Source organism: Botrytis deweyae (assembly GCF_014898535.1).
Source record: "Botrytis deweyae strain B1 chromosome Unknown BDEW_015, whole genome shotgun sequence".
NCBI lineage: Eukaryota > Fungi > Ascomycota > Leotiomycetes > Helotiales > Sclerotiniaceae > Botrytis > Botrytis deweyae.
The window spans coordinates 965,465-981,999 of NW_024066222.1; the positions used below are offsets into that span (position 1 = coordinate 965,465).

Genomic DNA, 16,535 nt, shown 5'->3' on the forward strand with positions numbered 1-16,535 from the left:
AGTGATAAAATTATATCATGAAGGCTCCTCACCGGAAGCACCATCAAAAACTTTATGTCAGCCAGACCAAAATACGCGTCAATCAGCCCGCCCACCAGTGGCCTTGCCCGCATTCTTAAGTGGTGGCCCGAGCGCTAGCTTGACAGTCTAAAGCTGCTATCTCGATCTCTTAATCTTATCAACCTCATTCTTTAATTCTTCAATCACCTCACCTTTTTGGCCTTTTCCGCCAATTTCTATTCTTCCGCACGACTGACTTCCATCGATAAGAGGTTTAATAATTTGATAGCGTCAGAATTATTTACCGGGAAATCGAAATCGAAATCGAAATTGAAACCGCGGAATAGATAATGACGGCGACGAGTCCGGATGCGAAGAGGGTGAAGAGGGAGGAAGATGAGAGGGATGAGGTGAAGGATGCACAGGGGGAAGGGAAGAGGGAGGATAAGCAGGAGGAGGTGGTGGTGAAGAAGGAAAATGACGAAGGGGATGCGCAGGATGATTTGGATGCGCTGGAGGGGTTGGAGAGTGAGGCAAAGGAATTTATGAAGGTATGTTTATTTTGGGGGGGTTGAGGGAGAGATTGGAAGAAGTTATATGGGTGGATTGTTTTTGGAGATGATTTGAAATCGACGGAGAAGTTGAGTCAATGAGTGAATGATTGATTACTGACTTTATGTGTTTTGCATAGGATTCTGAAATCGATAGGATATTAAAAGCTTTTCGTTTAGATGCGTATGTCTTCCCCTTCTCAGAACGTTATCTTGATGGAAGAAAATGAACGGCATTGAAAATAAATCGGAAGGACCCAAACATTTCAACTAACAAGAATAATACAGCTACGCAGTCCTCGACCTCCAACCCGGTGTCGGCGAATCCGATATCAAAAAATGTTATCGTGTAAAATCCCTCTTGATCCATCCAGATAAAACACGCAATCCACTTGCTCCAGATGCATTCGATCGGTTAAAGAAAGCGCAGACGGAGTTGATGGATGAGAAACATCGTGAAAGATTAGATGAAGCGATTGCCGATGCACGAATGCTGGTAATGCGTGAAAAGGGATTGAATAGAGATAGTGCGGAGGTGAAGGAACCGAGTGAGGAGTTTAGGAGGGAGTGGAGAGAGAAAACAAAATTTGTGTTGATTGAGAATGAGCAGAGGAGGAGGAGACAGGTGAAGGCGCAGATGCAGGAGGAGGGAAGGGAACAGAAGAGAGTGGAGGAGGAGAGGGAAGAGAGGAAGAGGAAGAGGGATAGTGAAGTTAAGTGGGAGGAGAGTAGGGAGGAGAGAATTGGAAGTTGGAGGGAATTTGCGAAGAAGGGGGGCGGAGCAGGGGGTGGGGAAAAGAAGAAAAAGAAGAAAGTTAAGCCTTTGGGTTAGCGAGTTGCTTTTGGTGTGTGTGGATGGGTTAGGAACTAATTTTCTGCGTGTAAATTGGAAGGACGGACGGCGAGGACTCCCTAGGTCGGAGTAATCAGTATGATATGATTAGGATATCTATTATCCATTCTACTCCGTATCGGAAGACCTCAAGTCATTTTTGACAAATAGTCATATCATATCATTTCATTCAAATATCCATACTAAGCAGAAACCCCTCCTCATCATAACAAGCCGCTCGAACTCAACCATTTTTTCATCTCAACAATTCTTTAGAGCGTACCGCGTAGAGAAATAGAAAGACGGAGAATATGCATCGAAGTAGAGCTCTATCTTCTAATAGTTGGCTCTCATAAACGGTCGACGAGTTTCTAGTCGGGGAAAGCGAATGTTTCGGAAAAGCGAATTGTCCACATGAGATTCTAGTACTATATGTACTTATGAAATTGAATTCATGTTAACTTTGACTAGGTTTATATATTATCAATAGGATTTCAATATATGATTTTTATATATTAGTTAAGTTTTTGAAAATGAACTCATGAAACACTATTTAATATATTGAGAAGACTATCTAGATAAGCACTATGATTCTGTAGAAAAATTTAGTATCCCGATCATCTAGTATACTAAGCGAGAGGCCTAGCTTCGTAGCATACTTAATAATTGCTTATTTCTATAAGTACCTAGCTAACTCTCTAGATAGAATACAATATTGACAATTAGGACCGGTCATTATAGGTACTGCGTCATTCGTATCCTCCTTAGACTAACAATATTATAATAAGAAAGAAAGAAAGTATATAGGTTTATTTCTATAGAGGATTTTAACTCTAATACTTTATATTAAGTAGATTGATAGTATTTTAAGTATATATGAAAACGATAAATTACTCTCGTGCTCCTTAAAAGTCATTTAATTACTCTTATATTCTAAAGTTGAGAGATGATTTACTTTTATACTTTTTAGATTCTATAGTATAGAATCTACTTTATTATGAAAAATATTAAAAAATATTAAAATGGAAAGAAATAATATAATTAGAATTTAGTCTCCTCTTATAGAATCTAGTCTCCTATTATAGAATCTATTCTTCCTTTGTTATAAAATCTAGTCTAAAATAAATAGAATCTAAAGGATACAAGAGTAAATTACCTTTTAATTCTAGAGCATGAGAGTAAATAAATAATATTTGAGGGGTATGAGAGTAATTTGCCGATATAGAAATTATATATTAACTATGACATCGTTAACTTATCCTTCTTATTCTTCGAATGTCTTTTTAAATTTTAACAAAGAATAAACGTTTCCGACTACAACTGTTCGTTTTCCATACTTTTTATAGCTTCTCCATTCATAATCCCTTGAACATAAGCATCACCTACAAAGATCCACTCCTCTACTGACTTATTGTGTACTTTTGCTTCAGGATCTTTTCTACGGAGGATGAACGGGGTCTTTCCTCCGAACAGAACGCAAACTTGATCACCTTCTTTCATTCCTGATGGCCCGACACCAATGTAACCTGTCTTTGTTCGGAAGAATCTTCGACCAGCGGTATAAGAATATATGGAAAGAGCAAGCTGGTTCACACCGCGCAATTCCTCTTGCCTCAGCTTCTTTAATTGTCCCTGGGCATTCTGTTCGTATTTCATCAAGAGAAATATCCACCACCATTCATCATGTAGTATCCGATCTTTGAAAGTAGCCCGCTTCTCTCCCCTGATTACACTCATATCGCAGCATAGCGTCCGCCAAAATGCATCTATGAGAGTCTTGCCGCCAGCATAGGGCTCTTCCGGTTTCTCATCAACTCCTGCAAATTCTCGCCATTCGTCGATTGACTCATAGCTAATGAGTATCGAAGGAGCTTTAGCGTGCGCAAGTTCTTCCACAGTATCAAACAGGAGTCCCTTTATAGCTATTTTGCCGGGTGATACTCGATTGATATCCACAGGAATGGATCCCGAGGTTTTATGCGTGGAGAATGCTTCCTGGCGTTTACCAGAGAAGCGAAGGACCTCGAACTTGTATTCCAATTTCCAATCTGGTACCCAAGAAGGGAGGTTCTCTGTATGCTCATGTGAAGCGTCTGAAGGATGCTCAAGAACATGGCTGAAAACGTCGAGATTACCCGTTTTCGCGATCAATGCCAATGTGGCAAGTTCATAAGCTTCAGCAACCGGCAGTTGATAATTGATGACTTTGTCATCAAGGTCCAACGACATACCGAGGAGCCCATATACCATATCATGAGGGTCAGTTGCGATGCGATATCTGTATAAACGAGCCAATTCAAGGAATCCAACACGAGTGCGACTTTTCCTCAGATTTTCAATTCTTTGAAGCTCCAAAAATCGATTTTCGAGATGGGGCAAGGTCAGAATAGGATTATTATTTTCAGGAAAACAACAGACTTGATAATGTATGTAAAAGCTCTGAACTAGCAATTCAAAAGTTTTGCCGGATATAACATGAGAGCCGCAGATGAAGGTCAAGCTCTTTGCTTTTGCCATTTCTTGCAGTGTCCACATGCGAGTCCACCATGGCTTGCGAAAGAACATGAACAGAAGCAAACGATCCACACCGAGTTCCGGTCTAGGCTCATAATCTTCTATTGGAGTGAAGTCTGCCCAGTGGAATTCGTGATTTCCAGCCATACGATGAATGAGCTCTATGATCTCCATAGTATCACTTTCCTCCTCTCCGAGCCACACGACGACCTGGTGCGCAGTCTCATAGATTGAACCCATCAGTTTTACTTGGCTATTTCTCTCCGGTATATCCATTTGATTTATACAGACAGCGTCCACCCAGAGTAAACGGCTGCGATCTTTGTACCGCAAATGCCGTAGCGCCAACTCGAGATTGCTTGTGGCTTCGAAGCTTTCTCCACAAACTTGAATTGGCACATGTCCGGCGACTGTCCCCCAAACATAGGACAATGCTTCATACTCAATATCCGCGTCGTCCAGAGAAACCAACCTCATAGAGCACGATACTGGATCTGAGGACGAGCCTTTTGTCAGTTCCAGGAGCCGGATTTCGTTAATTTGAGCGTTCATTGGCCGTTGGTAAAACGAGAGTGCCATGGTCGCGGACTTTTAGTAAAGAGCAATGTTGATACAATTTGACTTCAATCGCCCGTCTTAATTTTGCCCCCCCCAAAAAAGAGAGGTTTAGGGAAAAAGCCAAGGCCTCTAACTGTTTGCAGTAAGCGATACTACCTGCAAGCTCTCAGCTCGCCACGTGTCTCAGCCTCACTTCCTCTCTCCCTTCTTTGCAAATGAGGCTGTATTTTGATTAATCATATATTGTGCACCTAAAATAAAATCGCTGTATAAAGATCTTCGAAGATGTCCGCCTTGCATCTTGCAGCATCACACGGCAATGAACTTATATTGCGGAAACTCTTGAAAGATGGAGCAGATGTCAACCTGATCACGGAGTTTTATGGAACCCCTCTGGTATGCGCAGCAAAGAGAGGTCATACGGAAATCATGAAGCTGCTCAAGAGAAGAGGGGCAGACGTGAATATGGCGGGAAGAGATGGATATACTCCTCTTCACATCGCAGCGGTTGCAGATCAAGCAGCTGCAATTTCCTTACTGGCAGACTTCAAGGCTAGCTTTGAGGCTAAGACAAAAGATGGACACTCACCATTAATATGTGCTATTATTAAGTTGCGCTTGGAAACCGTGCGTGTCTTGTTGGATGAAGGAGCAGATCCTAATGCAAGAACAATGAAAGGGTTTTCGCCATTACATGTTGCTGCTATCAATCACAACAGTGCTATGGTTTCTTTGCTGCTTGAAAAAGGTGCAAATTTGGAGGAAAAAAACGAATTCGGGTCTACTCCGCTTTCGTCCGCGGTGATTTCAAAAAGTTTGCCTATACTGCAACTTTTACGGCGAAAAGGGGCCTCTCTAGAACCGAAGAACCTCCATTGTCGGACCCCACTCATGATAGCCGCATCCATGGGTACAAAAGAGATTGTGCAGTATCTTGTGGAGGAGGGTGTCAACATTGATACCAGAGATCAGTCTGGTGATACATGTCTCCACTTGGCTGTTGAAAGCGGGCACGAGAATGTAACTCGATACCTACTCGAGCATGGTGCAGAGACCTCGTGGCAAGATTATAATGGCGAAACGGCTCTACACAAAGCTGCCAAGACGGGGGATGAAGCACTAATACGGCTATTGATCAGTCGGGGTGCGGATGTCAATGCTATGGACTTAATCGGTTCGACGCCATTGTTCGAGGCAAGAGCAAATGGACATAGCTCAGCAGAGGTTTTGTTACTAAGTAAAGGTGCTAGTGCTGAGATGATAAAGGGTTTGTTTTTTGAGGATTTTCAAGATGAGGCCGGGAACAGGAGGATCGCACAGATCAGAGTTCCAAGCGAAATGCAGTTTCAAGACGATCATCTAGTATCAACTATCAATGGGCAGAAAGCCATCCCTGATTTGTCAGACCGAGCGGCCCGTTCAAAATGGGCTGATGGTTTCTTAAAAGACTTGTTACAGAGATTAAAACATCCAGATGGGAATGAACATCTCGACAAGGCAATCATTACTGAGCTACCATCGACTCCATTGGTTGTAAGAAAACACTTCGTATTTAATCTATAGCATGCCCTATTACAAATTGAAATATATCAGTCATTACTTCACTGCGTATATTGACCTATCCCCTTTGACCCGGAAATGATTGAAGTTTGCAGAACAGTCCGGAGATCAGTAATATTAATCTGATCCCCTCGATCCACCGCCAAAGCTTTACACGAGCCGATCACATTTTTGATCTGCCGTCCATTAAGTTCCCACGTAGCCAGCTCTTTGTAATCATCGTCTTCAATCCCAAGGCCAGGAGCCATATGAGCACCAAAATTCCGCCAAATCTGCTCCCGTGTAACAGCATCATGGTTCGAGTAAGCAAGCGTGACATGAATTCTAGAATGAAAAGCGTCATCGAAAGTTCGAATACGGTTGGTTGTCAAGAATAGTATTCCTTTATAGTATTCTAGGAGGCGTAAAAATATGGAGACAAGTGCGTTTCGTTGTAGATCAGACGTTGTGCGTTGTTCGAGAAAAATGTCCGCTTCGTCTAGGAGAAGGACCGCGCCAAATGCATTTGAAATATCAAGGACGCGCTCAAGTGAAGCTTCAAGCGATTCGGCTGTTGTACCTAGTTCACCACAGGTGACCACGTAGAGTGGGCGATGGGTATATTCGGCAACGGCTTTCTCATTAGTAAAAGCAGGAGCTTTTGGAGGAATGGACGAACTTACCCTCAGCTGTCATTGTCTTTCCGACTCCAGGCGGCCCATGGAGAAGAAGTACAAGACCCTTCCCTTTACCTTCGCAAGATGTTAGCTTCTGCCATGAGAGACTAGGGGTTTTCTACTTGCCCTTTATGAAATCGTCAAAATCTCTTCCCCTCTTGTGGTTCCGGACCAGTACACGAACTAACTCCTTCGTCGGTTCCGGAAGCACTAATTGGGAGAATACTTTCTCATTGAAGATCTTGTCCTCGATGTTCTCGATGCTTCCTTTGTGAAACTTCTTGTCTTGCAACGAGTAGAAGGGGATTTGGTTAGTACAGATCATCAAGTGGTCTTCTGTCAGCTCTCCGTCGTTAAGCTCATCGCTGATGTTAGATACCGAAATCGATTTACTGGCATTGAATCTATTAAAGGTGACGGTGTCGATGATAATGTCCGAACTTATCTAGGGAGAATTTTGTATTCAGTACATAATACAAGTTGAGAATGAGAAATCGTCTGTACCTCTGATGATTCATTCGAATCTGCTGGTGAAGAGTATCTCCCAGGTCGTCGGTAAGTGTCAACTTCGTCTACTGGGCCATTGTAGACCCTATGATTCTGGCCTTTGAGCGCTGCAAATATTCGGCCTCGGGCTATGAGATTCCTCTCTACCACCTCCTTGTTAGGATGATATTTCAGAGGAAATACGTCCAATTCAGATATGAAATTGATTCCAGGGTATTCCGGAACTCGAAATTTCTCCGATACGGTGCCAAACTCATGTCCTGAGAAATCTATGTATTCTGTCTTAACGATAAGAGTCACCTCATCAGGCCCGCCCCCAAAACTTCGTTTCACTTTGTAGAATGCTTCGACAAGGCGGAAAGCTCGGGGGTTATCTGACATGCCTTTCACGACGATATCCCCGGGCCAGAAGGCTTCCCGAAGAATCTCAAAAGATGAAGTGCGTCTGAATTTGAATCAGTCAAGATGTCTACAGCAGCAGACAAGAGGTTGGTTACTTAGCGAACATGTTTTCAATATCCTTGATTCGAGTTGAGTACTCGGTGTCTATAAGTTTCAACAACACGCCCACGTGCTTTACGGCGAGCTCGCCTTTCTCGATAGCAGCATCCTGAATACCTTTTCTCTGATCAATTCAGTACTCGCTCATCAAAAAAAGTGCAAGATCGGTTGAAAAATCGCAACTCACATATCTGAAAACGTTATCATTTGGCCAATCTATTGAATTTTTGCTCAAAAGCATCGCCCGCTCCTCTTTGACAATATCGTGTATGATGTCACGAATGAATGGGCTTTGAATATCCAACATGGTTTTCCGGAGGGTTTTGTTGTCGTTTTCGAAGACACGGCGAAGAATCAGAATCCATTTGCTGTATTTCTCAGAGCTCAATTCTTCATCTTTCGCCGTAGGTCTTTTGATTGAATCATGAGTAACGAAGACCCGCTCGCGGCTTGCTTCATCGAAAATCTAAGTAAGCTTCAATGTAAGATATCGCCCAATTGCAAGACATAAACCCATCGAGTTACTTACGTCGTCGATCTTCCAAATCTGAACCTTCATCTCTTCAACCAATGCTTCTTTGGCCTCGTATTCACTTTTAACATCATCAGATCGCTTACTGGTGGAACTACTGGCGCTAGTGGAGGAGATTTGACTAGAACTGCTCGAGCTTCTCGCACGTTTCTGTTCATCTTTGGATGATCTTCGTGACTGTATAGGTTGAGTCTTTTGAGCGCTTTCCTCTTTCACCAGAGGGTCTCCATGTCGCCTCTCCTGCACAGGTTCCTGATTAATGCTTTCAGCCGACTCTGTGTAAATCATCTCCGCTAACTCGGGAGCCGGTACAGAAGGCTTTCGCTCGGGCAATGGCTTTTCGAGCTGTGCACAGCCGGCTTCTTCTTTTAGACCATCAGAAGCTAGCAATTCTTCTGGATCATCAACCACAACGTTCTCATTCGACACAACTGCCTTTGCCTTCTTCATTTGTGCAAGCTGCTGCAGAAATTCCGTGGTGTATTTCTCTGCAAACGAGGCTGCAAAACTCTCCACAAAGTCGTTCGCTGCGTCTTTGCCGCCGAGGGCAACTATAGTGTCTGGACTTATCGACGATTCAGTTGTCACTGTAATACTATCATTCTCTGCTGACATGACCGCTGTTTTTCCTTCGTAAGGAGTAAGAATCTTTTCTAGTGAGTGATCATTTGTACCGATAGAACTTTCCTCGGCCTCGTGTGTGCAAAATTCTGCTTTCATTGTTGCCTGCGATTCAATAACGTCTGTATTAATATTCTTGTTTTGAAGAGCCGGCACCATGTTGCAAGTATTGCTGTTCAATTTAGGTCAGCTTTTAATCGAGAGACAAAGGTATAGAATGAACCATGACTTTGGGGCTCAAGGGGGACGGAATATAATTTACAAAAAGCTGTCTGATTTTATCCTGGCCCCCACGCACACGTATACCGGTTTCGATGCCAACTCAGAGCTGAATTTAGCCGAGCCATGAACGTTAGCCAGTGAAATGTTAGGTAATGACGTAGGCAGGCTATGCGGAGGTAAGGATTATAGAACCCGTCAAAAATATTCGGGCTTTTCTTCTATCTATAGGAATGCCAATCAAAAAAAATTACGCTCTTTGAAATTAACTATAACGAAGAGGAGTATAAAAATTAGATGGAAATTTATATATAATTTTTCTTTTCGATAAGATTAATAAAAAAGAAACTTAAATTATATAAATACTTAAATCATCTAATAAATTCGTAGAATTAAGTAAGATCGAATTACACTCTTCATATTGTATAATTTTATATTTATATAACTATACTATTTTTAGTTATAACTCGAGTAAAGAAGTATAAAAGCGTATATATTCTTCAAGCATATAAACAGTTATACTAATCATTTAGCTAATCTTTTATACAAATTGAAAGCTTTACTTTCAACTTCCTTTTAGTTTTCTATTAATAATTATAATCTTTAATAATAACTTCTTTTCAGTTCTCCTATTCCTATTGATTTATTCTAATTCGTTTTTCTTTTTGATTTACACTTTTTCCTTTTTGCTTTAATTAAGGGATTTTATAACGTTGAGGAGATACTAGTAGACTGAATAGTGTCTTAGACTTTATCTATAGTTCTTGAGATCTAATATTTCTAACGATTATTTTATTAACTTGCTAATTTAATCACTTTCGACTATTCTTTATAGTATATGTCTAGATTGAATCTATAAATGGTTTAGAGTCTGTTTAGACGTTATTATAGATAAATTGTCACGGGGCAGGCAGGCGGGATCAGGAAACTATATTCAATGATGTTAAGAATAATAGGTATAGAATATAGATTAAGATGTAGTTTAAAGAGTTATAATATAGAATCTTTTAATATAAAGATATATAAAGTTTTTATTTATAAGCTAATTTAATAAAATCTAGCTTATTATTTATTAATTATATATATTTATATTATAATATTTTTTTTTTTTCTTTAAATTGAATTCTGATAAGATAATAAGTTATAGTTTATAATTTTATAGGTGGGTAATTTGGTTTAAATAGGTTTAGATTTATTAGGATATTTATAATAAAAGTTGCAAATCAATTTCTATATATTTTTTAAATAATAAATAGATTTTTAAATTGGTTTATTATAATCAATTTAATAGATAATATATTTTAAATAAGGTTTTTTATAATCTCTTTTTTTTAATAGAAATTCAGGATTTCAATAGCTTCAAAATATTTTAAACTATTAATTTTTATAAAGGGTAATAATAGATTATATTATTTAGAAATAGAATTATTATATATAGAATATAATAAATTAATATGAAAAACAGAATAAATTCTTATAGAGATAAATAGTTTTAATTTATAAGTATAAAAATCTATCAAATTCAGAATTTTGAATAACTTAAAATCTTTCTAATCAAATTTTTTCTAGAAGTATAAGATTTTAATATTTCTAATATTTAATCAAATCAGATTATTGGGGGTATATTAGCGGATAGGGGAATAATGAAAATCAGTATTCTTTAAATATTAAGCTTGATTAATAATTAATTTTGTTTTTAGATATAAAGAAATTATTTTTATTTTAAAAATAAATTCCTCAATATCTTTTATAACAAAACGATTATTTTTAAATAGAATTGACTTGAAGTTTAGATAAGAATAGAATTTATAATTAAAAAAGAATAAAGTTATTCGAATATTTTTAAATCAAATATTATTAATAAAGAATTTAGCAAATAAAAGTTATTTTGTTTAGTTATCTTGTAGATAAATTTTATATAATCTGAAATATTATTCCAATATTATATTAATTTTTTAAATTTATTTATTAATCTTAGAATAGTAAATAATAAAAAGTTTAGTAGATATTTCTAAGTGTTTGTAAATGTGTTTTTAGAATTCAAATATAAATTAAGCTTTATAATTAGAAATAATTATTAAAAATGTTCACAATGAAGGAGCAGGCCAGTGGAATGCATGTAATATTGACTATGTAGATTGATTGTACTAAGGTAAAATCTAACTATGAAGTGGAAGTGATATATGCACAGTAGCGTAGCGCACGTGCCACAACTTCCAACAAAAAATAAATTATAAATTTTTTAAATATTCTTTTGAAATAGATAAATAACTTTTTTAGAATTATAGATATTATAGTAAAACAGGAAGTACTTTATTTTAATCAAATAATTGATTATTATTATAATAATATTGAAATCAGTATTTTCGAATAGATATATAATAAAATCTATTGAGATATTTTACTAGACTTTTTATGGGATTGAGAGTAAATAAAGAATTTCTTTTTGATCTTTATAATTTAAAATAATATAATAATAATTATAATAATTACAGATTTATTATATAATGTAATTGTAGTAGCTAGATTAATAATAATTTTAAAATAGTAATTTGAAGGTTTGAATATAGTATAAATAACTAATAATAAAGGACTTATAGTATAAATAGAGTAGATAAGCTTTTAGAGAATTATAACTAAAAATATATAACTTTTTTTAGTAATATAATAAATTATTATTTTTAAAGTATTTAATAAAAATAATTTTTAAATATTTCGGAAATCCTTTTTATAAGGATTTTAGAATAAATTTAGGAATAAAATCGATTTAATAATTTTCTTGAAATAGAAATAATAGATTAGTAGGTAGATCTAAAAAGGTTTTTTAATTTTTTAGGGATATTAAAAAATCAAATTCTAATATAGTAAACAAAAGTTCAGATTTAGATATAACAGGGTTGAAAGGGTTAATGGGATTAGAGTTTCTTTAGCTTTATATAATAATAGCAAATTATACTTTTTTAGTAATCTTAATTTCTTTCAAAATATTGGTAATCGGGAATAGATTAGAGTTTAAATTTTCTTTTTTTAGAATAATTCGATTTTGGTGTAGAAGGTATTCATTTCTTTTTTTAAAGAAATTCTTTAATCTTTTAGTTAGAGTATTAGGCTTAATATTTAACTTTTTAGAGTAATAAATAATTCGAAAATTAAATTAGAATAGGAATTCAAATTAGTAAGTTTGATAGTAATTTAATAATTTTGTTATTGTAAAGTATTTTAGGTTTTTGTAATTTATAATTATCTAAATTAAAGATAATATATTTTTTCAGTTTGAAATATTATTTTTTAAAATAATAAATAATAATTAGAAGTTTTTTATTATAGATTTTATAATTATATTTAATAGTTAAATATTTTTTCAAAAAGAATATAATAAATCTCAGGATTCTCTTTTTGTTATATTAAAAAAAGATTTTTATAAAAATACAATCCGATATATTAGTTTTTAGGATAATCTTTTTTTTCTAATTAAAGGAGGTTAGGATAAAGATTTCAATAAATATTTTTTTTAATTAATCGAAAATATTTTGGTAGGTAATATTTTATAGGAATAGGATATTCTTTTTAATTAGATTTATTATTAAATTAATTATTTTTAAAAAATCCTTAATAAATTATTAATAAAAATTTATAAATTCAATAAATACTTATATATTAATTATAATATCAAATAGCTTTTAGTTTATAATAATTTTTATTTTCTTTAAATCTATTTGAATATTCTTTTTTTTATAATTAAATTAAAAAAAATAATTTCAGATTTCAGGAATTTATATTTTTTAAATTTTATAAATAGACTGATTTCTTTCAATACTTATAGAACTTTCTAAATATAATAGATATATTTCTTTTAGGTATAATTATATATCAATATATTATTTAGATATACAGTACTAACGCACTGCTACTAGCCGCTCGTCAAAATCGCACCTAAAACAGCCATTTTACTACTTTTATTTTATAGTTTTAAGATTTTTCAAATTAAATTTGTTTTATAAAAAACTATATATTTTAATTTAAAATCAATTAAAATATTTAAAAAATCATATATTTTATTTTTAATAATTTTATATGTTATATAATATATAATTGAAATTAGAAAAAGAAAAAGTTATCAAAAGGACTTAAATTTACTAGTAAAATAAGCGAAAATCATGAACTTTATAAATTCATTTTTCAACAATATAAATAACAACTTAAATTATTTCAAAAAGCTTTGAAAAGTTGATTTTATTAAATGTCAATATCGAAATAATATATATATCGAAATTCAAATAAAATAATTTATTCAAAGTAATTGATTTTATATAAATCAAAAGTAGTAAAACGGCTATTTTAGGTGCGATTTTGATGAGCGGCTAGTAGCAGTGCTCGGTGACTGTATAATATAGAATATATTCAGATATTTATGTAAAAAGTTATTAATAAATTTTTGAAATATAATAGGTACTTTTATTAGTTCAAATAATATAATTAAGAATTCAAATAGATCAAATTGGGTATAAAATATAATTAGATATTTTTATTCTTTTTTAATTTTAATATTATTAAAATAAAAATAATATTAATCTTATTAAAGTATTTTATTCTCTTTAAGTTATTTAAGGATTCTTTAATTAATAATAATAAATATTGATTCTTTATAAATAGATTATTTAGGGCTTTATAATTAATATAAAAATGAAGATCTTTATTAATTTTCTTAATAAATAATATAAAGAATATAATAAATGAAAAACTGGGATGGATGAATTCTTTTTTTAGATTTTCTTTTAATTATCCTTTTAAAGCTTCGAATTTGATTTGGAATATAATATATAGAGATTTAAAGGGTAATATAATTTTTTTTTAGAATTAGATTTTATAATTATATAATTGATATAATAATGATTTATTAATATTTTATAAAAAAAATATATTTTTTTAGTTTTAGAATTTAGATAGGAGATTATTTAAATTAAATTCTTTTTTTTTATTTAAAATATTATTAATTTATTTAATAAAGATTTAGAATATTTTATATTTTTAATAAATATATATAAAATAAGCTTTTAAAAAGATTATAATTATATTTCGATTTTTAAAGTTTTTCAAATAATTAGGTAGATATACAAATTAGGTTTTTAAAAAAATATTAGAAAAGCTTTTATTTGGGATGGGTGGGATAAAATATTATAGAATTTATAATAATATAGATTATTAAATTAGAATAAATTTATTATAAAATCAATATAGAAATTATATTTTTTAAATTAAGCTATATCTAATATTATAGGATAATGGGCTAGTTTAATTATATATAAAATAATTCTTTTTTTGGTATAATTATTAATTTTAAATCTAATATGAATATAGAATATAATCTAGTTTTAAATAGAATTTTATTATTAAATCTAATAATTTCAAAAGTAGTAGATAGTTTATATTCAAAATCTTTTAAAATAATATTTAGTTTTAATTAGTAAAAGTAATTCTTTTATAATTATTATTTATTATAATATAAATTAAAAAAATATTTCTTTTTAGGAATAGGGTAATAAATAGAATTATTAAATTTATATAATTATTTAATTTATTTTTTAAAAATAATTTTTAAATAGTAATAGTAAATAAATAAAATTTACATAAAAGATTATTTTAATAATAATTTAGATTAAATAAGTTTTGTTTTTTAATTTGAATAAATTAATTAATAAATAGAATAATAATTATAATAAAAAACGAAATAGGGATTAAATAAATATTTTATTTTTTTAATAGGTTTTTTAAAATAGAATTATATTTAAAAGAATTAGAAATCCTAATTCTGAGTTGGATAGAATAAATATTAGAATATAAATAATTATAAATTAAATAATTAATAGAATTATAGTAATAATATTTTTTTTATTTCTTTTTTGATAAATTATTATTAATAATATAATATTAGAAATTGAAATCTATAAAATCTTCTTTTTAAATAAATAGAAAAATAGTTTTATTTATATAAAAAGATTGAATTATAAGATTATAGATAGATTTAAATAATAAAATAGGAATTCTTTTTCTAATGAAAATAAAAATAATAAAATAGTTTTAAAAGATTTATTATTAATATTAATAGAATTGATTATTGAATTATTATAAATAAATAGAATATTTTTGAAAATTATAGAATAAAAGTAAATTATAAAATAATATGTTTTATAATTTTTAGAAGATTTTTTGGAATAATAATAGGATTAAAATATTATTAGGTATTTTGTTTTTCAAAATTAATTTTTAGAATTTAATAAAATAAATATTGAAATTAAAATATTTTTGTTTAAATAAGTATAATTAGTTTTGGGTATTTTATTTATAATTAGAATTTCTAAAAGCATTTTCTAAATATTCCAAAAATAGATTATAATTAATAAATTATAGAATATTATAAATAATTTTAGAAAAAATTAGTTTATAAGTTTTTTCAATAAATCTTTTAATAATATAAATTAAGTAAATAAAGGCAATAAGAAAATAATTAAAATTCAAATTTATTTTTATATATATTTATTAAATAAATCTTTATAAATCAAATTAGAAATTATCAAATTCTTTAAGATTAAGAATATATTTATTTAGATAAATAATAATAAATAGAATGAATATAATAACATTAAATAATTTGAGAATAAATTTAGTAAATATTATTTTAAAAAATATAATAAAAATAAATATAGATTTAGTAAAATAATTAAATAAATAGATATTTTATATAATAATCTATTTATATAGAAAAATCTTAATATATTTTTTAATAGATATTTCTTAAATCTTATATTTAAAAGATAGATTGATTTTTTTTAATTTGATAATATATATAATTATTAATTAAAAATACTAGTATCAAACTTAAGAATTCTTTATTATAATTATATTAAATTTAGAGGTATCCTTTAGGTGATTAAGTGGGTATAGAATTAGTATTATTATTATAATAATATTGATTAAAGTTATATAATATTACAAAACAGATAAATAGAATTAGAAAACTATATTCGATAATATTAAGAATAATAGGTACAGAATGTAGACTAAAATATAGTTTAAAGAACTATAATACAGGATTTTCCAATATAAAGATATACAGAGTTTTCACTTATAAGCTAGCCTAACAGGGCCTAGCTTATCGCTTATCGGTCACGTGTATCCACACCGTAACATAAATATCGAATTGTAATAAGATAATGATTTAATCGATTTTCTTTTATTCGCATACTAATATCTTCTATTCAATTTAAGATGAAATTAATTACTCTATAAGAAATAGAAGAATTGAAAAGAAATTTTTAGTGAAGATTATAGTTATTAATAAGAAAATTAAAAATAAATTGAAAACAAAGTTTCTAATCTATACAAAAGACGAGCTAAATAACTAGTATAATTGGTTATATATCTAAAAAGTACGTATACTCTTTTAAAAATACTATTTAGAGTCTTTTTTTCTTTCGCTATTAAAA

At 31.2% G+C, this 16,535-nt stretch overlaps 4 protein-coding genes across 4 annotated transcripts; 2 read left to right on the forward strand and 2 right to left on the reverse strand.

Moving 5' to 3' along the window:
* Positions 1-350: 350 nt before the first annotated feature.
* Positions 351-1,383, forward strand: EAE98_006998 (uncharacterized protein; the record flags this gene model as incomplete). The annotated part of the gene is made up of 3 exons (XM_038954621.1): positions 351-551; positions 692-735; positions 840-1,383. 3 exons carry the CDS (start codon positions 351-353, stop codon positions 1,381-1,383), a joined length of 789 nt encoding a protein of 262 aa, XP_038809301.1.
* Positions 1,384-2,697: 1,314 nt separating this feature from the next.
* Positions 2,698-4,476, reverse strand: EAE98_006999 (uncharacterized protein; the record flags this gene model as incomplete). The annotated part of the gene is made up of 1 exon (XM_038954622.1): positions 2,698-4,476. One exon carries the CDS (start codon positions 4,474-4,476, stop codon positions 2,698-2,700), a length of 1,779 nt encoding a protein of 592 aa, XP_038809302.1.
* Positions 4,477-4,740: 264 nt separating this feature from the next.
* EAE98_007000 (uncharacterized protein) lies at positions 4,741-6,018 on the forward strand (the record flags this gene model as incomplete). Its single annotated transcript, XM_038954623.1, has 1 exon — positions 4,741-6,018. The coding sequence occupies one exon, from the start codon at positions 4,741-4,743 to the stop codon at positions 6,016-6,018; it is 1,278 nt and encodes a 425-aa protein (XP_038809303.1).
* A 38-nt stretch (positions 6,019-6,056) lies between these two features.
* Positions 6,057-8,991, reverse strand: EAE98_007001 (uncharacterized protein; the record flags this gene model as incomplete). The annotated part of the gene is made up of 7 exons (XM_038954624.1): positions 6,057-6,628; positions 6,678-6,746; positions 6,798-7,116; positions 7,176-7,623; positions 7,676-7,803; positions 7,867-8,145; positions 8,209-8,991. 7 exons carry the CDS (start codon positions 8,989-8,991, stop codon positions 6,057-6,059), a joined length of 2,598 nt encoding a protein of 865 aa, XP_038809304.1.
* Between the last annotated feature and the right edge of the window lie 7,544 nt (positions 8,992-16,535).